General features: G+C 36.2%; 1 protein-coding gene across 1 annotated transcript in view; it reads right to left on the bottom strand.

Annotated features, from left to right (window-relative positions):
- LOC136037249 (low choriolytic enzyme-like) overlaps window positions 1–24,972 on the bottom strand; it is a 61,283-nt gene that overhangs the window by 17,251 nt on the left and 19,060 nt on the right. Inside the window, exons 5-7 of the mRNA XM_065719869.1 lie at window positions 21,365–21,494; window positions 12,227–12,367; window positions 2,378–2,621 (exon numbers count right to left, since the gene is read on the bottom strand). Of these exons, the coding sequence (XP_065575941.1) occupies window positions 2,378–2,621; window positions 12,227–12,367; window positions 21,365–21,494 (515 nt within the window). The remainder of the gene's footprint in view (window positions 1–2,377; window positions 2,622–12,226; window positions 12,368–21,364; window positions 21,495–24,972) is intronic.

The following is a 24,972-nucleotide window of genomic DNA, read 5'->3' as shown; positions in this document are numbered from 1 at the left end:
TAAACAGACAAAGACTGACCTTGGGACAAACAAACTCACGTCTCGGACGCAAAAGAACAGAAAGTAAGAGTAACAAAAGTAAATACAAACGCGTAAAGTCATACATACAAACAGACAAAGACAGACATTGGGACTAATAAACATCCACCCAGACACACAGGCACGGAGAGTGAGAGAGACAAAAACACATACAAAAACACACACTGAGACATACAAGCAGACAAAGACAAACACCGGGACAATCATACATCTACCCAGACACACAGGAAAAGAGAGACAAAAACACATACAAACACAAAGATTCAGACATAATAACAGATAAAGACAGACACTGTGGCAAGCAAACACCCGCCCAGACACACAGGTACAGAGAGTGAGAGAGATCAAAACACATACAAACACATAGATTCAGATAGACAAACAGACAAAGATGGACACTAGACAAGCAAACACCCGTCCAAAGCACAAAGGCACAGAGAGTGGAAGAGACAAAAATAGATAAAAACACAGAGATGGAGACATACAAACAGACAAAGATGGACCCTGGGACAAGCAAACTCCCGTCCCAGATACAAAGGAACAGAGAGTGAGTGAGACAAAAGCAAATACGATCACATAGATTCATACATACAAAAAAGACAAAGGCAGACACTGGGCCTAGCAAACATCCACCCAGTCACACAGGTACAGATAGAAAGAGAGACAAAATGCAAACTAAAACACATACTGAGACATGCAAACAAACAAAGATAGACACCGGGAGAAGCAAACATCCACCCAGACACACAGGCACAGAGAGTGAGAGACACAAAACATTCAAACACAAAGATTCAGACATACAAACAAAGAAAGACAGACACTGTGGCAAGCAAACACCCGGCCAGACCCACAGGTACAGAGAGTGAGAGAGATAGAAGCACATACAAACACATAGATTCAGACCTACAGACAGACACAGACAAACACTGGGGCAAGCAAACACCTGCTCAGATACTCTGGGACAAAGAGTGAGAGTGCTAAAAACCTATTTGGATTTTTTCTCTATGATACTTTTTTTAGATGTTAGGCTACATTCTAGCTTTTTTGTTTGTTTGTTGCTATTCCACAGTAGTTTTAGTATTCCACCTACAGCGGGGACATCCTTATTTGGGCACTAAATCTTGCACTCTAGAAGATACACCCTTATTTGGGTACTAAAGCCTGCCTATACTAAACTAGAGCATTGACCTATTTGAGTGAACGATCTACATAATCCCGTCAGGAGGTGATTAGCAAATATTCGATCTCCATTAAATGAAAACAATTTTCAGCTAATATAATGCTTAATTTCAAGTGATGACAATTATATTAATGAATTTTAGGTCGTTTTAAAATATCGTTAAGTAATGGGGTATGCATAAAGGTGAAATTAATAAAGTCGTTTCCACTTTACGCAATGATACGCTCTTGGTCATCTATGAAGCAGCCTCCACGGGACCCAATTTAACCTCCCCCAGATCTACCCCTATTTTGTACTTGCTTTTTTACTTTTTTTAAATTAATTTTTTTTACTTATTTTTTCTAAATCATATTTTTAGAAACATTTTTTTCATGTCTTAAAATAAAATAAAAGAACTTAAAACAAAAAAAAAATCACTTTGATTTTTTCGAAATACGAAGAGAAGATGAAATAGATGTGTTAGTCGTGATTTTTCCTATTATAAAAATATTGTTTGTAGTGACATTCATTAGAATTGTCTTGGATTTGGAATTTTGGGCTTAGGATTTTTTTTACTTTGAATTTTGGGACTTAGAGTTTATGGGATTCATAATTTTTAGGCTATTAGCAGCTGGTTCTGTCAAGTGATTTTTTTAAGGGTGCCACATGATAATTGGTTGTGATATTGATAAACATTTTAGCCAAGTATTCTTAAATCTTTGTGATATTACCAAAGTCTTGTCTGATATTATCAAACATGTTGCACTACATTATCAAACTCACCTGATATAATGAGGATCCTCTATTCTATTATCGAAGCCTTACGTGGTATTGTGAAAATCAGGACACAGATTCAGACATACAAACAAACACACATACACTGGGATAAGCCAACACCCAACCAGACACACAGGCATGGAGAATAAGAGAGACAAAACACAAACAAATACACAGATTCAGACATAGAAACAGATACTGGGTTATTTCGTACACCAGCCCAGACACACAGGCACAGAGAGTGGGAGAGTGAGTGAGAATATAAATTAATTGATAACCTTTTAAGTTTAGGAGATTCTCATGCAATTTAATCCCTTTATAGCTCAGTAAGACTCTAGTCCCATTCAAGTCCACCCATTCAGCTGAACCACCCTTAACTTTACAATTAGACAATGAATTTACCTTTTGTCTGGTCTATATAAGGAATTCACACGAATCTCTAAAAATTCTCTTCTGCATTCAGGATCTTCTGACAATTCAAAATCTTCAAATACAATTTGTAGTCTTCTGTCACTTCTGTGTTTAACTAGCCAAATACATTCCTTTACTGCTGGCAATGCTGATTCCGATATTCTGCCTCTTGAAAAAATGTCAGCATCTGATATCATAGTTGTGCCGTTGATTAAGCCACCGCACCTTGGAGACTCTAAAATGAAATTGCTACAGTATACGCGACAGTAAGGTAAAAAAAGCTGAAGTAAAATGTCACACGAAAAAAAAAACCTATTTTATAGTACACCAAATTCTTGTGCTTTATTCAGTATCCATACATATGTTCCTTTTGCGACTAATTTGTCTTCTCTTTTTCTTTACTTATTAAAATAAAACTGCTGCTAGTAAAAAAATATATTTATTGAAGAAAACATGTTAAAATGATTGTTATACCGGATTGAATGAACTCTTCGGTACAAAATGACGGATTTACCAATCAACCCCCAAACAATTCAATGCAGCATAAGAAACGGTAAAAGGAAACAAATTCCAATCCTTAGGTACTCACCAACAAACAATACTGAATATTTATGTTTTTCAATCTGTCAGTTAAGATTAAGTACTTGTTTATGTTTTTTTTTTCTTGAAAAATAATGGTTAAACTAACAAAACATCTAAGATTGACTTTATACATAGGCCCATTTTTATTTCTTACCATGATAAACCGTCTTGGTGTTGATTCCCTGGATAGATGGAAATTCGTTGACGATTTAACTGTCTTAGATTAATGATTAACGACATTAATGATTTCTTAAAACGTAAGAATTCTGCATTTCCTCTCCTAAGACTCCCTAATAAATTTAAATGTCCTATATCGCATTGTTTGAGGATTTTTCTCTCTTTGGTACGTCCTACTCTCGAATACTCTTGTCCTGTTTGGCATCCTGGCATCTCGAATGAATTTTCGGACAGAATAGAAGCAGTTCAAAAAAGGTACCAAAAAAGTGTCTTCAATGAGCGTAAAGTGCCTTACATTTCCCTTCTTCCGAGAGCAAATCTAGTCACCCTTAAGGAAAGGAGAGCAAAATTTTCCTTGTGTTTTGTCCATAATGCCGTGCATAATCCCCGTACTACTTCTCTTTTCCCTAGTGATCATTTACCCCTCCCGAACTCACCCCCACGTTCTATTTCAAGAAAAATCCCCCTACTTGTCGCAGTAAGAGTTTCCACTGAACGATATAGGAAAATGTTCATCCCTCACATAGTTGAAATTTTAAATCAGTAACCACCCCCCCCCTTCTCACTCTACTTTTGGTCTTAGAGTTTTAGTGTTTGTTTTGGAATTGCGAACTTTGTAATGCTTTCTAGCTAAACTTTTATTTAAATTTGTTTTACCTGTTTTAACTTTACGAGTTTTAATCGTTTGACTTTTTATTGATTGCAATTTTATGATTTTGTACTGACACTTAACTTTGAATTCGGCCCTTTTGGGCTTGTGATAGCCGCTTTGTTGAAATAAATCTTATCTTTATCTTATCTTTTACATATATTTATTGAGAATGTATTGATAAGGTTAGATTTGCTCTGACAGGGTTAATTCTACTCCTTTGAATTTGAATTGAATGTGAATTTATACGTTCCAAACGTTGTTAATAAGTTAGCCGGGAAGTATACGGAACCTTATTGGTATCAAACCAAAAAAATCAACTAAAAGGAAGGAACAACATGCAAAATTAAAACGAATATAGATCGTTACATATATGATGTGGACTGCCTTCTTCTCAACCCCTCGCTCGTTACACTAAAACTTACAGCTGTTTGATAAGGCTAATAATTTTAACTTAACAGTCCTTATGTTTCAGCAATTTTATTGCTATTCAATTGCATGTACAACTAATTGTAAATTGATTAGTACTCCCCACTTCAGTTTTCTCTTTAAAAATTAGATTGTTGATAGTAATTGAAATTTTAGACAACATTTTAATGTTTAATCACAATTTTGATGAAGAATTGATTTGTTGAAATTTTTTAAATAATATTTTACTAAAGAATTCTGGGAGGGCGGAGAGGGATATTATTCTTCACATGGACGGAAGTTCTTCATGACTTCTGATGTTCTCCTCGGCTGAAGCGATCGTAACCTATAAAATAGGGGTCTCAGATATTTAGATATATTACAGACGTATATATATATATATATATATATATATATATATATATATATATATATATATATATATATATATATATATATGAATGGCAAAAACGAGGTTTGCCACACGCACATATACTAATCTGGCTAAATAAAAAAATTACTTCGAACGAAATTGATGATGTGATTTCCGCTGAAATACCTGATAAAAATGTCGATAAGGGGTTACATGATATTATTGTAAAAAATATGATACATGGACCTTGCGGTGCACTGAACGAAAATTCACCATGCATGGCCAAAGGAAGGTGCACAAAGCAATATCCTCGACTTTTAGTATCAAACACAATTACTGGCAATGATGGTTACCCACAATATAGAAGAAGATCTACTGAAGATGGCGGTAAAACAGCAATAATAAAGAAGCGTAACGGTACCACCATCGAAGTAGATAACCAGTGGGTTGTTCCATATTCCCCATTATTATCAAAAACATTTAATGCACACATAAACGTTGAATACTGTAACTCCGTAAAGGCAATCAAATACATATGTAAATACGTCAACAAAGGCAGTGACATGGCAGTTTTTGGCTTGCAGCCCAAAATCAAAGATTTCGATGAAATCGTACAATATCAGGCTGGAAGATACATAAGCAGTAATGAAGCTGTTTGGCGAATTCTTTCATTTCCGATACATGAACGTAGTCCAGCTGTTGTTCACTTAGCGGTACATTTACAGAATGGTCAACGTGTTAATTTCACGGAAACCAACGTGCAACAAAGAGTCCTGAATCCACCGGATGCAACATTAACAGCTTTTTTTTCGCTTTGCAAAAATGATTCTTTTGCAAAAAAACTGCTGTATACTGAAGTGCCTTCGTATTACACGTGGAATACTAAAAATAAAGTATTTGAACGTCGAAAACAGGGTAAGTCAGTCGACGGCCAACCTACCATCTTCAAAGATACCACGATAGGAAAACTCTACACCGTTCACCCCAATCAACATGAATGCTTCTTTCTACGCCTGCTTTTGGTGAATGTACCCGGTCCGACATCCTTTGAGTATTTGAGAGCTCTGAATTTATTGGAGAATGACCAACACTGGGATAACTGCATCAATGACGCGTGCGAAACGTCAACCCCAAGTCAAATTCGTGCATTGTTTGGCATCATTTTAACAACTTGCTCTCCATCAGCTCCTACAGAGTTATGGGAAAAATATAAGTCAAAAATGTCCGAAGATATACTCCATCGAAAACAGTTAGAGACGTCAGATATGACTTTTGATTTTACATCAGAAATTTATAACTACACTTTAGTTGTTATAGAAGATTTGTGCGTACGTATGGCAAACAAACCTCTTCAGGATTTGGGAATGCCTTCACCTAACCGTATCGCTGCTGTTTCGACATGTGTAGAATTGGATCGTGAACAAAGTTACAGTACGAGTGATCTATTGTCGTATGTACAAAATAACATTTCCAAGTTAACGTCGGAACAAAAAGACATTTATGATACGATAATGCATTGTGTCGATAATAACGTTGGAGAAATTTTCTTTTTGGATGCGCCAGGAGGTACTGGTAAAACGTTTGTGATAAAACTGATTCTGGCATCAATTCGATCAAAAAATGATATAGCGTTGGCAATTGCGTCGTCCGGAATAGCCGCAACATTGCTGCCTGGTGGAAGAACTGCTCATTCCGCTTTGAAATTGCCTCTGAACTTGCATTCTACAGAAACTCCCACGTGCAATATTTCCAAATCATCTGGGATGGGTAAAGTATTGCAGCAATGCAAACTTATTATTTGGGATGAGTGCACAATGGCACACAAAAAATCGCTCGAGGCTCTGGATCAATGCTTGAAAGATTTGCGAGGGAAGTCGAAACCCTTTGGCAGCACATTAATATTGCTTGCGGGAGATTTCAGGCAAACATTACCTATAATACCTAGATCAACTCCTGCAGACGAAATGAATGCTTGCCTGAAAAATTCTAATTTATGGGCACACGTAAAAACATTAAAATTAACTACAAATATGCGTGTCCGATTGCAAAACGATGACTCTGGTCAAACATTTTCAGATCAATTGCTGGCAATGGGAAACGGAAAGCTCCCAGTAGACTCAATTTCAGGACGTATACAACTACCTGCTGATTTCTGTAATTTAGTGACGTCCAAAAATGAATTGATTGAAAAAGTATTTCCGAATATTCTAAAAAATTATAAAAATAATAAATGGCTAAGTGAAAGAGCGATTCTCGCACCCAAAAATATAGACGTCCACAAAATCAACAATATTGTTTTGACCAAGATTCGAGACCAGGCAGTCCTTTACAAGTCAGTCGACACAGTTTTGGAACCAAATGAAGCGGTTAATTATCCATCTGAATTTTTAAATTCCATAGATCTTTCAGGGTTTCCACCACACGTGCTACAACTAAAAATAGGCGTACCAATAATACTTTTAAGAAATATAAACCCACCAAAGCTTTGCAATGGCACTCGACTTGCCGTAAAAAAAACAATGGAAAACCTAATAGAGGCCACAATCTTGACAGGGCCTTTTGAGGGTGAGGCTGTTCTTATTCCTCGCATTCCCATGATTCCAACGGATCTGCCTTTTCAATTTAAAAGATTGCAATTCCCAATTCGATTAGCATTTGCAATCACCATTAACAAAGCTCAAGGTCAATCATTAAAAAAATGTGGTATAGATCTTAATACTGATTGTTTTTCCCATGGACAATTGTACGTTGCATGTTCGAGGGTCGGTAAACCTGACAATCTATTTATATGCAGCGACAATTGGACAGCGAAGAATGTTGTATATTCGCAAGTTTTACGCAGTTAATTTGTATTTTGGAACCAAATGAAGCGGTTAATTATCCATCTGAATTTTTAAATTCCATAGATCCTTCAGGGTTTCCACCACACGTGCTACAACTAAAAATAGGCGTACCAATAATACTTTTAAGAAATATCAACCCACCAAAGCTTTGCAATGGCACTTGACTTGCCGTAAAAAAACAATGGAAAACCTAATAGAGGCCACAATCTTGACAGGGCCTTATGAGGGTGAGGCTGTTCTTATTCCTCGCATTCCCATGATTCCAACGGATCTGCTTTTTCAATTTAAAAGATTGCAATTCCCAATTCGATTAGCATTTGCAACCACCATCAACAAAGCTCAAGGGCAATCACTAGAAAAATGCGGTATAGATCTTAATACAGATTGCTTTACCAATGTACAAATGTATGTTGCATCTTTGAGGGTCGGTAAACCTGACAATCTATTTATACGCACAGACAATGGGACAGCGAAGACTGTTGTATATTCACAAGTTTTACGTAGTTAATTTGTATTGTATCTATCTATCTATCTATCTATATAAAAACGAGTTGTGTGTATGCATGTTTGTTTGTTTGTAAAAAGAGCGTTTGCATATGACGTCATTATTAGTACATACGGCTTTGTATATGGACAAACAATGGGAAAGCCAAGAATGTTGTATATTCGCAATTTTTACGTAGTTTGAAACACATATATAAATCTATCTATATTCACAGGTGGGACACAGGGACACAACTACAATGGCGCGTAACTAATATGGCGCGTAACGACTTACGCGCGCGGGGGGGGGCTTGGGGGGGCGTGAAGCGCCCCACCAACTAGGTGTTGGGGTGGCGCGAAGCGCCACCCCAACAGCTAGTACATATATATATATATATATATATATATATATATATATATATATATATATATATATATATATATATATATATGTACTAGCTGTTGGCCATTGTTGCCACCAACACCTAGTTGGTGGGGGCGCTTCGCGCCCCCCAAGCCCCCCCGCGCGCGTAAGTCGTTACGCGCCATATTAGTTACGTGCCATTGTAGTTGTGTCCCTATGTCCCACCTGTGAATATAGATGTATTTATATATATATATATATATATATATATATATATATATATATATATATATATATATATATATATATATATATATATATATATATATATATATATATATATATATATATATATATATATATATATATATATATATATATATATATATATATATATATACACATATATGTCCCGGTCGTCATTTGTATTCTCTATGTGCCGGTGTCCCGGTCGTCATTATAACGCTTTACCAACTCAGCTACTTCGGCTTGAATACATTCGTTTTGAGCAGCTTCCTCGGGTGTTGCCATTGTAGGTTCTTCAGTCATTTTACAATTAGAAATTTGTCTTTCAACGGTTTTCTTACAATTAAAAATTTGTCTTTGAACGATATTCTTAAATACCTGTGTCCTGGTCGTCATTTATATTCCCTGTGTCCCGGTCGTCATTTGTGTCCCGGTATCCCAGTCTGTAATTTCTCTTTGAGTGTCCCGGTCGTCATTTGTGTCCCGGTCGTCATTTGTGTCCCGGTCTGTAATTTCTCTTTGAGTGTTTTTTCTTTTTAGTATTTTTTAGTTTTTTACATTTTTTCTTTTTTCAGTTTTCTTTTTCTTCTTTATTTTTCAGCTTCACTATGAAATACATATCACCGAACCTTTGTTTTTTTAACTAAAATCTGGTAGGCATTGATGACCTTATCCAAGTCAAAATCCCAAACCCAATCATCATCGCTATCATTTTCAGTTTTGATATGTTTTGACTCTCGCTGTCCAGGTGGATCTTCATCTAACTGCGCGGTTTTGCGTTCTTTATCCTCAAGCCTGTTTCCTTGCTGTTCTTTTGATTCCTCGGCACGCTTTCTTTTCTGACTTTCTCTATCAGCAGCAAGTTTTTTGGCATAGACTCTTTGAGCATCTTCATCGGCTTTTGCCATGGTAAGTTCGTCAGTCATTGTAAACTTAAACATTAATAGATTTCTACGTGAACATATGTCTTAAATATCTTGAATGACGTCACCGTCAAAGCAAAAATGACGACAACTAATTTCATGACGTCAGTCATCACAGAAACATGACGTCACCTGATGCACAGACAGACACACAGACAGACTACTTATTTTTATATATATAGATATATATATATTTATACATATATGTATCATTATACAAATCATTAAACATTATATACAAATAGGAAATAGTGCCGGTAGGCATGTAAATGTAATGTTTTGTCGCTGCATAGAAAAAGATTATCATAATTCAAGGGTTACTATTCTCCCCCTCCCTATTTAGCACCAATAATTAAGACACAGACCAGAGATATTCCAGGGAGCCAAGAGATTAGGAATTAAGATATCAGGTTTCATCCAGTACCTCTGTAATGCTCATTCTATATTTGTATGAACGTCCAATGAGAATTAGATTGTTTGGCCACTGAAATGAATCCCTTGAAAGATTTGCCTCCCCTTCCCACAAAATAACCCACCACCCTGCTTATGATAGCTGTATATATAGATCTGAATTTTTAAATTCCATAGATCTTTCAGGGTTTCCACCACACGTGCTACAACTAAAAATAGGCGTACCAATAATACTTTTAAGAAATATAAACCCACCAAAGCTTTGCAATGGCACTCGACTTGCCGTAAAAAAAACAATGGAAAACCTAATAGAGGCCACAATCTTGACAGGGCCTTTTGAGGGTGATGCTGTTCTTATTCCTCGCATTCCCATGATTCCAACGGATCTGCCTTTTCAATTTAAAAGATTGCAATTCCCAATTCGATTAGCATTTGCAATCACCATTAACAAAGCTCAAGGTCAATCATTAGAAAAATGTGGTATAGATCTTAATACTGATTGTTTTTCCCATGGACAATTGTACGTTGCATGTTCGAGGGTCGGTAAACCTGACAATGTATTTATATGCAGCGACAATTGGACAGCGAAGAATGTTGTATATTCGCAAGTTTTACTCAGTTAATTTGTATTGTATCTATCTATCTATCTATCTATATAAAAACGAGTTGTGTGTATGCATGTTTGTTTGTTTGTAAAAAGAGCGTTTGCATATGATGTCATTATTAGTACATACGGCTTTGCATATGCAGAGACAATGGGAAAGCCAAGAATGTTGTATATTCGCAATTTTTACGTAGTTTAACTCCTGCAGACAAAATGAATGCTTGCCTAAAAAATTCTAATTTATGGGCACACGTAAAAATATTAAAATTAACTACAAATATGCGTGTCCGATTGCAAAACGATGACTCTGGTCAAACAGTAGACTCAATTTCAGGACGTATACAACTACCTGCTGATTTCTGTAATTTAGTGACGTCCAAAAATGAATTGATTGAAAAAGTATTTCCGAATATTCTAAAAAATTATAAAAATAATAAATGGCTAAGTGAAAGAGCGATTCTCGCACCCAAAAATATAGACGTCCACGAAATCAACAATATTGTTTTGACCAAGATTTGAGACCAGGCAGTCCTTTACAAGTCAGTCGACACAGTTTTGGAACCAAATGAAGCGGTTAATTATCCATCTGAATTTTTAAATTCCATAGATCCTTCAGGGTTTCCACCACACGTGTTACAACTAAAAATAGGCGTACCAATAATCCTTTTAAGAAATATCAACCCACCAAAGCTTTGCAATGGCACGCGACTTGCCGCAAAAAAAAACAATGGAAAACCTAATAGAGGCCACAATCTTGACAGGGCCTTATGAGGGTGAGGCTGTTCTTATTCCTCGCATTCCCATGATTCCAACGGATCTGCTTTTTCAATTTAAAAGATTGCAATTCCCAATTCGATTAGTATTTGCAATCACCATTAACAAAGCTCAAGGTCAATCATTAGAAAAATGTGGTATAGATCTTAATACTGATTGTTTTTCCCATGGACAATTGTACGTTGCATGTTCGAGGGTCGGTAAACCTGACAATGTATTTATATGCAGCGACAATTGGACAGCGAAGAATGTTGTATATTCGCAAGTTTTACTCAGTTAATTTGTATTGTATCTATCTATCTATCTATCTATATAAAAACGAGTTGTGTGGATGCATGTTTGTTTGTTTGTAAAAAGAGCGTTTGCATATGACGTCATTATTAGTACATACGGCTTTGTATATGCACAGACAATGGGAAAGCCAAGAATGTTGTTTATTCGCAATTTTTACGTAGTTTGAAACATATATATAAATCTATCTATATTCACAGGTGGGACACAGGGACACAACAACAATGGCGCATAACTAATATGGCGCGTAACGACTTACGCGCGCGGGGGGGCTTGGGGGGGCGCGAAGCGCCCCACCAACTAGGTGTTGGGGTGGCGCGAAGCGCCACCCCAACAGCTAGTATATGATATATATATATATGAGATATATATATTATGATAGCTGTATATATGCATTTGCACATATATATATATGAGATATATATATATATATATATGTATATTTGAGGGCCAAGACAGAGTTGGACAATTTGGGCGTTGAAATGTACTATTTCAGGCATCTGCCCTCCCCCACCAACACGAGAAGCCTCTGACCTCCCTTATTATATCTGATGCGCAATAATGATAGCTATCTTAGTTATAACTAAACATAATTTAGTGGTAAATCAAGTGAATCAAGTTAGTTAAATCAAGCATTAACATAAATATGTATATTTGCCGTTTATCTTGTTGAAGAATTTTATTGATATTCATAGGTTATAAAAGAGCTTACCGTAATGTGGCAACCTCTTTACACTTCTCTTCTCGCATCGAAGACCTGATGTTCCGAGAGGGCACACACACTTGCATTCAGCTCCAAAGAATCCGTAGTTTTGGCATTCCAAGATCTTTCTGCAACGGTTTGCCCAGGTATCTGGAAGCAAACTATTAGAGATATTTCAAATGTGTTCTTTTATTTTATTTGTCTAACACTACTTTTTAATGTGACTTTGAATAGCAAATATAATAAAATGATGCACTTTAATTTACCATTTGAATTTCTGACTCAAAAGCTCAAATGTTATTATTGAAACTGACGCTAAGGTAAAAAGATTAACACCAATAATGAGGTTATAATCGAGCTCATCGTTGGCAAGGTACTCCAATCCACGAAAATACAGGACGGATGGGGGAGAGGAAGAATTTTTAAAGGTTTCATGTTTTATTTTAATAAAACAGGAGAATTGATAGCATACAATGCAGGATAAAAATCACGGGTAAATTCTCCTTAAAAGTGGAATGATAGAGATAATTCAAGGCGTAAGCTAAAGGTACATCATTCCCATATGTTATTTTCACCATTTCACTCAAAGATCTTTATATCTAGTATTACTTGTTAAAAAATAATTATCTTCTCCTAGGCGATTTTCGTTTCACTTAAGGCGTTTATACTCTCCAGTAGAAATATTTTATCAATCTGATGAAACCGTTAAGTCGTTTATATTTGAAGGTCCAGGTATTTTATGGCACTGTTGCCAGGGTGTAAAAATTCAGAAAGGTTTCGGGCCAATATCAATCACAATTTCTTCTCAAAGTGAAAGGACTCGCTCAAGAACTATCAATATCCCAATGACGAAGATCGTGTAATAGACCCTTGGTATTTGAAATTAACCACAGTAGCTGTTCTATTGTCCCGACCAATTAGGTGAAAGGACGGACCTTCATTGTAGTTTATAAACATGCTTCCGTAAGTTGACCGTTTTTTTTTTCAAAAAAAAATATTTATTATGTGTGTGTAAAGAACAAATTTTTGTTCTTTCTTTTTAGTTCATTCAGTAAAAAAAGAGCTTTAGACTACAGAGAGCTTTAAAAATTATTTTTTAACTCTATTCTAAAGTAAAACTAATAACGCTTGAGCAAATTTAATTAACGTTAAATAGCGTTATTTGAAGTAAATGCTATTTCAAATACCACTCTATGAACTCCCGTTCTAAAATATTCTATTACTAATAGAGGGGACTTTAAATATGGCTTGAAATTATGAATTTAAAGCTTTAAAAATAACGAAAAAAGCGCAAATTTAATTTTACAGAAACAAATCTGACTTCAAACCATTTTATGTTACAAGGTAGAAAATACGACCTTTTTCTTTGAAATCATAGGACTTAATTTGCAAACTAAAATCAATGCAAAAAGATGAATCTTCTGATTTATTTGCTTTGTCTAATAACAGTTATTTTACTTAGTGCCTCACCTATTGCAATATTTAGTACCTCGTTACTAAAGCTTTTTCTTATAGCATCATAGCATCTTTGACAAATTTTGTTTCTTGTTTTTGTCTTCAGATTAATCATTACTCAGTAAACAGAGAATTTAGAATTAGAATAGAATAGAATAGGTTTTATTTGCACAATCTCTCGTAGGCATAAAACTAAATGGCGCTTGTGCTTACAAAAAAGAAAAAAAGATTAAATCAAACGACAAAAAAAATCAGAAGACAAATAGTTTAAAATCAACAATTGTTATACTAAAAAAAGATACAAAGAAAGGGATGAATGAGTTGGAAAAACGATTTGTGCGTGAAGGAGGTGCTACTAATCTGTCAAATTTCTTCAACCTAGTACTTCGATGTTTCACTAAAACTGGTGGTAGTATCGATCTGTATTTATCACTTCTGAGAAGATATTGGCCAAATTCAAGGATCAAACTGAGACGACGCTCTTGAAGAGAGGGAATTTGTAAAGTGGATAATGCTAACTTATATTCGGTAAAAGCATCGCACAATATTACTTTGACTGCTCTTTTTTGTATTGACTCAAGCTGGTCACTTAGGTAAATAGTGTTATTGACTTGTGGGCCCCATACGGGACATGCATACACTAAAATTGGTCGAATGTAAGTAAGGGCTATCCTTAGTTGTGTCACTGAAAAACCAAATCGACGCATTAGTATAAGTGTCCGCATCGCACTATTTGCCTTTTTGATAATTGTATCGACATGGAGGCTGAAAGAGCAGTCGATGCTAAACTTGACACCAAGCACTACTGCCGAAGATTCACTAGGATAAGGAGGAGGAGGGCACACAAAGTCTCTCTTCAGGGGATTAAAGCGAAGGATTTTAGTCTTTCCTTCGTTGATTTGGAGGCTGTTCGCAGTACATTCATCTTTGAAGTTGTTGGTTATTTCGTTACAGAATTGGGGGACAGCCTCAGACTTCTAAACAATGTACTTCGGTAGGACTGACAAGTCGTCTACATACTTAAATCTTTCTTCATAGCCGGAAAGGACGAAATTTATCACTGCCAAAAACAGTAGACTATCGAGCTTAGTACCTTGTGGGGCTCCGCATGTAAGCTTGACCTATTCGGAGTCAGTATCTCCTGGGAAAAGACTGTAAACGCACTGATAGCGGGCTTGTAAAAAATTGATCACTAAAAGGAGAATATGTTTTTGCGCACCCATGGTAAGTAGATTTGTGATAGCAACGGAATGGCGAATAAGATCAAAAGCCTTTCGGTAGTCTACGAGGAGAAGGTCGACTATAGCACTTCCTCGGTCGAGCAACTCGACAATGAGATGGTACATCCGTACTAAATAAACAGTTGTGCTGCTGCCTCTTAAGCATCCATACTGATACGGGTCTAGATGTGCAGAGACCTGTGACATAAGTTTGCGGTAAATAAACGTTTCTGCAACTTTAGAAAGGTTCGGAGTTATTGATATAGGCCGGAGTTGATCACAAGATTTTGGACACCTTACTTTTGGAATAACGCGGACATATGCTCTTTTCCAAGCACTAGGGAATACTTGGTGAAGGAAACATCGGTTGATTATAGAAGAGAGTGGCTTAGCAAGAAAAATGGCGAATTCACGTAACAGCTTTACTGGAAGCTCACCTGGGTAGGACGCACAGTTCGCTTTCAGTCTTAGGAGTTCCTTATAAACAGTGAATTCAGAGACCTCACATACGTCCTCAATCTCTGCACCAGCAATGATAGTATCAATTTCTGATTTGGTGATTGATGGAAATGAGGTACAAATGTCAGCAAAAAAAGAATTGACTTCATTAGCTGAGGTTAAGGTACCCTCCTCTTTGAGGAGCCTTAGATCTCTGAGTGTTGTCTTACCGGTAAGTCTTTTTACTGAGGAATGCCATTTGTGGGGGTCTATTGTGAGTAAGGGAGTAATTTTATCCCTCACATACTGCCTCTTGGCACGCTTGTTCAGTTTAACAATATGATTACGCAACTTGGCTGAAGCTACGGTATCACTAGCGATATGAAGGCGACAACGGGTTTTTATTAAATTCTTTAGATCATTGGTTATCCACGGTTTATCAGTGTCACTCACAGTAATGACTTTTACGGGAAAACAAGTCTGAAATTGCTCCTGAAGCAGAGTATTCAGCTTATTGACTTTAATATTAATATCCTGTTCGGAGCAAATGTCCTCAAACTGATAATTACCGATCCAGCGACCAAATGTAGATATCGAGTCCTCAGTAAGTGGTCGCACCGTATATTTGACTCGTTTTGGCTTCGGAATTGCCGAACTGGCTTCCCAGAAGATGATAAAGTGATCAGAATTCAGAAGGGGTCCTAGGGATCTCGGTGCGTAATAAAAGTCTGTCAAGTTTGTAAAAATCAAGTCAAGTATGCTGCCACTTTGATGGGTAGGTATTGTAACGGCTTGTGGCAAATCTAAAATATTTGAAACCCATTGCCTATTAGTTTGATTGAAGTCTCCGGCAATAACAAAGCCAGGAGAGACATGCTTGCGGCGCATTTTGTCTACGAAAAACTGAATGTGTTCAATCAAGTCTTTCCTGTTTTTAGCACTTTCAGGATAATAGACCGAAGCAACAATTAAACATGAAAATCTTTTTGATAAACGTGCAGGTTTGCATTCGGTCCATAATATTTCGTGGTCGGAGTCAAAAGGCTCACTTAACAGGCTTGAGGATAGGTCATTACGAACATAAAGTCCAACGCCTCCTCCTCGACGATTCAAGCCACGATCGTGACGCGTATTAAAGTAGCTTACGTAACCTTTGATGCGCGCCGATTCGTCAGAAGTGTCCCAACATTCGCTTATTGTTATTATTGAGGCGTTGTTCTGCCAGGCAATAACTTCAGGTGCATCAGTTTTGTTGTTCAAAGATCTAGCGTTACACACAAGTATATTTGGCAACTTACTTTTAGCTAAAGGACGTTCGGGCTTAAGAACGGGCGGGCTATCCTGGATGGGGCACACGGGAGTTTCGTCAAATCTCTTCAGACTCGGTATTTTAGGTGCTCTGGATATCTTGATTTTCACCAGGTTTTGCTCAAACACTTGTTTTGGCGAAGAACAATAGTCACGGCTTGTCACTAGTACCGAAATAGCACACCCCGTACGCCTTTTCCTTTCAATTTTCCCTGCCCGACATCCACGTTTCTTTCCTGTCGGATTGTTTCCATTGGTGGACGATGCGCCACCTGTGACTTCTCGCAGTAAGTGCAATGCAGTTAGCGTAGTCAAGATAGATGGCGCCAAAATGGTAGAATGGAAACGCAACTTTATTAAGTCATTTTTTGGCACAGCGACGGCTTCAACAGGAGTGATTCTGGTACTCAAAAATAGAGCGAAAAAAACTGCATAAGTCAATATCATTCTCACCATGAAAAACCAACTTCCGCGCACAAATAAAAAGGTAAACTATGGTAGGATGTTTTGCTAGCCGGACGGCGCAAGTGACATCTACCGAAAAAAAAATTTGATATTGGTATGGAGGAATTACTAAAACCTGCGGGTGACACCGTTGGATTACGGTGGTCCTTATCTTTATTCCCATTAATATTAAAGGAGCATAGAATTAAGTCTCTCGATTCAGTCATCCAGGGATGTTATTCCTTTTAGACACGAAGAAAATGGCCTATAAGAATAGAGGAAACATGAGGGCTACCACAGTTGATACATTTCGGAGAAGTTGCTTGAAGGGGGGAAGACCTGGAAAATTTCTACTGCCTAGCACAATGAAAACAGCGCACAGACCTGTACCAGTTGGATAGTGTGTGATTATGAGACTGACATCTGTAGCAACAACGTGGTGGTCTCACAAACATATGAACTTGGAACACTTCATATCCCACTCTTATGCCAAACCGCAGAGCATTTGAGAGTATGAATCCATCGTAAAAGTCAATTTTACAGCCATCGATTTTACTGTTCGCTTTGCATCAATCATACCATCACAGCCCTTAAACATAGCAAGATAAAAGTTCTCCTGCATAGTTTTCAGTGTTCCTTGGTGTCTTTGTTCACTTAACTTGACATGACAGTTTTTCCATACGCCAGGAATTACGTCACAAAAGTATTTCGTGCAATCGTGCATACCACAGAAGACAGCGTTAGTTAATAATTATTGTCCGATTTTATTCACCTCACAGGAACTAAATGAATAACCCAAATATTTACTGGCTTTATAAATCCCTCCGTTGATAGAATTTCTGGGAAGTGTGTACAATCGAATCGCTTATCCCGAGCAGTTTAAGGATTTAAAAATCCAGCTTGTACTACGGCACTTGATATTCGCTATTGCTCGCATCTGTTGTTGCTGTTGGTGTAATTGAATGGAGCTTCCAGAATTTCTTCTCTATGCTCCAGGATCTTTTTTCATTTTTATCATCAACCTAGAAAAACCAAAAAAAAAAAAAAAAAAAAAAAAAAATCTTCACAGTCATGCTTTGTCGTACTGATTAATCTACTACACACAAACTAACAATTAGTCTCTTACCCTGTCAAAAATCATAAAATATCAAATAATTCAATTATAAATACAATAATTAAAATAGTCGAAAATTCAGACAGTGCACAAATCCAAAAAATTTACAACTAACAAAATCTTTGCACTTCCTACATAAAGAGGGATGTCCTACCTCCTTAGGAAATCCCTCATTGTAGTGGCGTCAAAAATTACCAAAAAATAATTTAAAAAAAACAACAGTCAATACACTTTCATCATATATATATAAAAAAAAATTACCAGATTTGAAATATAATTTAATTCAACAGACTGACAACTTGCTTTCATTAACAAACATATATAAAAACAAGTGGTAAATCCAATACCAACCAACAAATAAAAATAAAACTTAAATATATACCCCCAGCAAATAAAAAGTAAACTAGATTATATATATTTTGATTATTCAACCATAAAAAAATAAAATAAAACAAAATCCTATAAATCATTCATACTTACACATTTTTATATTTACAATTTTAATTTACAATTATTTAACAGGGGAGGAAGAACCGGACATTTTTTACAATACAATTCATGCATTGCCATACACCCACATATACTACGCTATTCATCTCTGACAATACAAGAAAAACGGCTTGGCACACCTAAATTGAATCTGGTTTAAATGCAATAACTAATTATTCAATATAGGTAAATGTTTTAAAACTAGGTCTGTAGATCACACTTAATTTAATCCATATCAAAAATTCTTTAAATGATCTTTTAATTAGCTTATGTCACTGAATTAATTCAAGAACAAACCAGAAATCAAATTTGATAAATTCAATCTAGATAAATGTTTTCACTTTGAGCTCTGATACATTTTTTCATTTTTTGGCCTAAGGTGCTCCATGCTTTGCTTATTTTAGCCTTCATTTCATTCATTGACCCTTGACTCATCCCGAGATCCAACCCTTGAAATCAATCAGCAGTTTAACGTACCTAAGCTCTCCTATTTGTTCAAGTTGTTGTCTGTTTATAAAGACTGCCAAACTTTTTACTGTAGACCGGCGCTTAGTTGCAGGGACGCTCGGTTTCATCTTTCAATCTTATGTAGTCTCAAAAGATTTATCAATTATGTACTCATAGCGTATCAAGTTAGCTGGACAACCTTACCGCACACCATAGTGTGGTAAACTCTATGAGTTTATCATATATACAGACGTTGTAACGCATGTTCACAAACTAGGCTTTTAGCAGTCTCACTGGCTTCGGCTGGACTCGTTGTTTCTCGGTTATGAATAGAGCACTAGTGTAGAAGGATCCGAAGGGGGAAAAAATGAGTTCTATACACCCCATTTTTGGGCAAACGCCAGCTCTATTTCTCCTTATTTTATGTTGTCTTTCACCTCTGAATCTGTCTACGACAACTAAGGTCAATATCTTTTTGGCTTTGTCCATGAGGCAGATCCAAATGCCCCGATAGCTTTTGCTGTCGCTTCTGTAACCCTAAATAAACACTGAATAATTATTGCATCCCTCCAATCTTGGGGTATGTACTCACTCTTCCAAATCTTCCTGAGGAGATCCTTGAGCGTCCTGACAAAAGATAGGCTCTATACATACAGCACAGGTGGTAACCCTTCCTCTCCTGGAAGGTAGGCTACAGCTTTTCTTTGAGGGTATTGATCTTAGGAATTATAAACCGATCATAACATATTGATCGTAGGAATCAAACAGTGCTTGAAATGCCAACCCCTTACACACTGGAAGAAGAAACCCGGAAGACAGAAAAGGACATGGTTATTGACAGTTAGAGGCTACCTCGAGCCATTGGGAGGTTTAAAGAAGCATGGGAATCGCCAGAATGGACAATGGATTCAGTTAATCGAGCCAGTCGCACTTGAAAGAGAACGATGGAGGTACGCTTGTCGGTAAATTCTGGATGCCACGATGGGCTTGGACAAGGCTTAGCCAAGTGCATATAAGTAATTAAGTTAGGAATAACGAATTCACTAATATCTGAAGTTCATGGATGATAAACATTTTCAAATTTTATTAACTAGTTCTGCTTTTTTGTTTTCATTGTTCAACTTGCCAAAATTTGAAAGATGTGGCAGTGCCCTAGAGTTTAAATAGTTGTGAAGCAATCTAAACGATAATCTTATACGATGCCGTTTTTAGGAATTAATAGACGGGTCCAGATGGGTCCAGCAGCAATTTGAAGTTCTTGGCACTTTGAGAAGGGTTGGAAATCAAATTACTGTTAGATTAGAAATGGTGAATATGAAACCACTGCAACAATGCCAATTATTGTATCTGCTTCGATCTCGTAGGTTTTTGGTGTTGGGTTGTTGCCTCTGAATTATTTGTCTTTACAGTTTTTACTGTTTGGTAAATGACGACTTATATTTATTGACGACACGACTGCCTGTCCATGGATTATTCTTTATGGTTGATTGTGTATGGTTATGCTGTTTGACCTATGTGATTGTATGGATGAGTAGGGTTAAGGCCTCATTCAAGTGCTGATCTATATTAGTCACTAATGTATGAAAACTGTCTTTCTTTTCTCCTTCTGTCTTCTTCTTTCTTTTTTTCTTTTTTTTAATGTGTTTGTGCTTTTACATTGGTGACTTCTCTTTTCATTATATTATATAAATTATAAATGTAGAATATAATTATTTATAATTACAAAATATTATAAAAAATAATATTATAGAAGACTCTATGAATATTTTTGCCCAGTCTAATTTAAGACAACCTGTCCACATATCTAATGAAAACCGAAATTGTAGACAGGCGAAATCTGTTGCAAGGCAAAGAATACTTATTCAATCTAATTGATAACTTCTCATTCATTGATTTCAAGTTGGTTTTTGTTGTTTGATTCGGTGTCTTTTTTCCTCTCGTGCAGTTCGCTTAAAAAGATTAGATTTTGCTGTTGTTTCTTCTTTGTTTCTTTTTTTCTTCTTTCTTTTTTTTGAGCACTGAGGACGACTTGGTGGTGGTCCTTGTCGAAATATTTGTTTGTTTTTCATATTTTGCTACTGGCTGATAAAATCCTCGTTTTTCACCTATTTGTTTTTTCTCTTTTCATTTATTATTTCCTTTCTTTGTTTTCATATATAATAATAAATATAAACCAGCAATTTTACAGCAGATATTCAATAAGGAACGATAAAAGAACAGAAAAAATATTACCTTTACACTTGTATGCAAGGTTGATAAGAAGAGCATCGTAGTGATCTACAGGATTGTTTGACCGTAGAGTGTGTTCAAATTCAACCATTTTCGGTAAAATTGTGGCTATTGTACGATTTTTTGCAAAAATCTAAAAAAAAATCAAAATCCTTAAAAAAGTTTTTTTTTCTACGAAATAAATGCGTGCAAAACCTGGTTGAAAAATACAAAATTAACAATTTTCTACAATTTTGATATTCAGTAATGACTACTTTACTTTTTTACCATTATTAAATTTTTCGAGAGGTTGTGAAGTTTGAAAACTGTCGGCTTAAAAACTTGGACACAAATAGATGGCGAAGCTGGTTGATAAGCCTAGACTTACCAATAGATTATTTAATAATTCAGAGAGGCTCAAACAGATGCAGAAACATAGAACACAGAAACACAATGCAGATTCAGAGAACCACGCTCATTTTCATGACATTTTCAACACCTTTCATTTTTTATTTTCACCTAGAAAAACTGTTGTCGTTTTTTAATTTGTTTAATGATGCCTACTATACCGCATGCCAGCAAGGTACCTTGAACTGGAAAGCAATATAAATACCCTTTCAAGCAGTCCATGGGAACAAACTGTAAGTAAAGAATGACTTATATCTATATTAAGCGACACTTCAAAAAAAGAAAAAATTTTGATAAAACAATCGAGTTTGATAACATTAAATAGATCAAATGAATATCCTTTTATTGTTGATTCAAAATGTTTAGAATTGATCTATTTCAAAACTAACCTTAGAAAGTTGTTAGCTTAAGAAGATTTTCGTAAATTAAAAAAAAAGGATTGAATATTTTTAGTAGGGGTATGATTTTACATGAAATTACATGGTATGAAAATTGCAGCATCGCATTTGGCATATCCCAAAATTCTATTAAGATAAGATAAGTTTATTTTTTCCCACTTCTAAAAATATAAAAAGAAGTTGAGTAAATAGATGAATAAAAAAAGAAAACAAGAAAAGAAAAATTCAATTAATACGAACACAAATACAAAGCACATGGTTAGTCAAAAGCACAAAATTACTCTAAAAAACACTCCTATAGCCTTTAATACTAAATACTACAAACTGAAACAAGTAATTTAGGCTTCTCTTAAACACATCACACCCTTGAGAGCCAACAAAACTAAGTGATCAGGAGCTAGAAAATTTTGGAAAATCTAACTATTCCTAAAATACAAAAGGAAGACTTAATAGAACCTTCAAATAACGGCAAAACCGTGATTGGACCTTTAATTGCTCCATCTTTGATTAGGAGTCCGACGTGGACGAGATACATAATGCGTGCGGGAACGTCATGGTGGAAAACAGTTTAGCCTGTACATTTGCCATAACTATACTTGAGTGGATCAGGTTTAGCATAGCTTGTGCACAAATGAGCTAAAACGTAGTCCAATGAATCTTTTCGAGTGTGCCACTCATTGAGCCATAAACAAGGTCAAGATGTTTCAGAAGAGTAGATTTTTTGTTGTTGCACCTTCCACAATAACAGTCAAAGAAGCAGTATCTCTCCCCACGGTCATTGTAAACAAGGAATTCAGTTTTGGCAGTGTTCACAGTAAGTCCTGAAGAGTCGTAACAGGAGATCAATGAATGCAAGTTATCCTGCAGTGCAGATAAACCAGAACTAATTAACAGGACATGACCAGCATAGCAAACCAATCTTAGATCACAAAAGTTTTCAGCCTTTATATGTAGTTCAGCCTTTGTTGTATTTGTCACAATTATTGTCACCGTGTTAAACATCACAGGACTCATGATTGAACCCTGTTTTAATCCTCGAATCAAGTGTATAGCTGCTAATCAAAAGCTGCTAATATATCCACGCTTTACAAATATGCGGAGTTTCCTGAAGCCTAAGAATTGAAAAGAATACACTTTAAAAAGCGGTGAGCATATACACAATTTAAATGTTTACGGAAACTGAATTGTCTACTGTCTAAAACACACTTTTTTTTAAACATATTTACCTATACCAGACAGGAAAGGCCTGCGTGCGTGGCCTCATAGTGGCACTAAAGTGCAAATTTCACGAGTTTTTCAAACCAAGTTCAGTTATCAGTGCTAAAAGTAAAGATCACCATTTAGTAGAGTCTAGGGTCAATTAACATCCAAAATTAGGAAGGGTGGTTACCTGGGGCTTGGACAGGGCTTACCCAAGTGCATATAAGTAAGTAAGTTAGGGATAACGAAATCACTAATATTTGAAGTTCATGGAAGATAAACATTTTCAAATTTTATTAACTAGTTCTTAACTAGTCATGAGCTAGTATTAAGCAGTTAATCTTTGGCCATCTGTCACCCTTCATCCGCAGAACTTGGCCTAGCCATCTAAGCCTTTCTTTCATTATAGCCCTAGAAAGCGGGATTGAACAACATATTTCATATAGCCTACTGTTTGAAATGCGGTCAGTCAGCCAGGTACCCAGAGCGATCTGTAGGCAATTTCTCTGGAAAATATCTAGTAAATTTTCAGCATCTTTTCAAAGCACCCATGCTTCAGAGCCATATTTGACCACTATCATCACTGTAGCTTCCAATATTCTAATCTTGGTTTGCAGACTTATCTTCCTATTCTTCCAAACTCTTTTTGACTATGAAAAAACAACCTGAGTCTTGGCTATTTTACTTTTAACAATGATCACCGCTCCCGCCGTCTTTACTAATAATGTTGCCAAGGTAAGTGAAGCTGCCCACCAGATAAATATTTTTTCCCACAAAGGATTTGAATTCCCAAGGGCCTCGGCTAAAGTAATCCTTTCTTAGCAATCCTTTCTTAGCAATCCTTTCTTAGTCTTCCAAAGAGCCTCAGGCGCAATCTCAGCGTGTCACAGTCACGCCAAAGACGATACTACAGCTTGGAACTTCTTTTGGCTACGCTTGCGTGGAATCCCATGAAAAAACCAAGTTTCCATCATATCCTTTCAAACAGTTCGTGGCAACGAACTGTAAGCAGGCCAACAAAAAGCAAAGTGGCTTAATAGTAACCGAGACTCTAAAAAACCAGATTTTAATGTCAATAGATACATCAAACGAATCGGCTTGTTATGTTGATTCAAATATATAGGATTCAAGTTTAGTGTTACCCATCAAAAGCTAAAAGCCTAGGAAAATTTGCTTGATTTTTGAAAAAAGGGGGGAACAATGAAATTTAAGGAGTCTTGATGAAAATCACATCGTCATATTCAGCGTATCAGTGATCCTGACTGAAATGGTTTGAAACTCTCATATGCAAAAATGTAAAATTTTGTATATTTTTCCAGAAGAAAGACCATAGATGCGTCTTTGTTTCTTTTTCTGTCTGTTTGTTTTAGTCACCTAATCAAAATTTTGAAATAGCCATTTTGTTCAGCATAGTTGAAGAGTCCAGCAACTATGGCTTTGGAGATGATGGACTCCCCAAAGCTCCTGGGGAAAGGTCTGTAAATCATGGAATTTTCCAAGTTTTTACGTTTACTATTTCTTATTGGAAAGTATACAGGCATTTTTTAGGGGGAAGGGGTGAATTTTATGCTAAAGGTTTTTTCCACGGGGAGGGAAGCCTTTGGGGGTAGAACTTTACAGGGGAAT

Source organism: Artemia franciscana, chromosome 2, assembly GCF_032884065.1.
Source record: "Artemia franciscana chromosome 2, ASM3288406v1, whole genome shotgun sequence".
NCBI lineage: Eukaryota > Metazoa > Arthropoda > Branchiopoda > Anostraca > Artemiidae > Artemia > Artemia franciscana.
The sequence above is the reverse complement of the archived record's forward strand: the minus strand, read 5'-3'. Positions and strand labels throughout refer to the sequence as shown.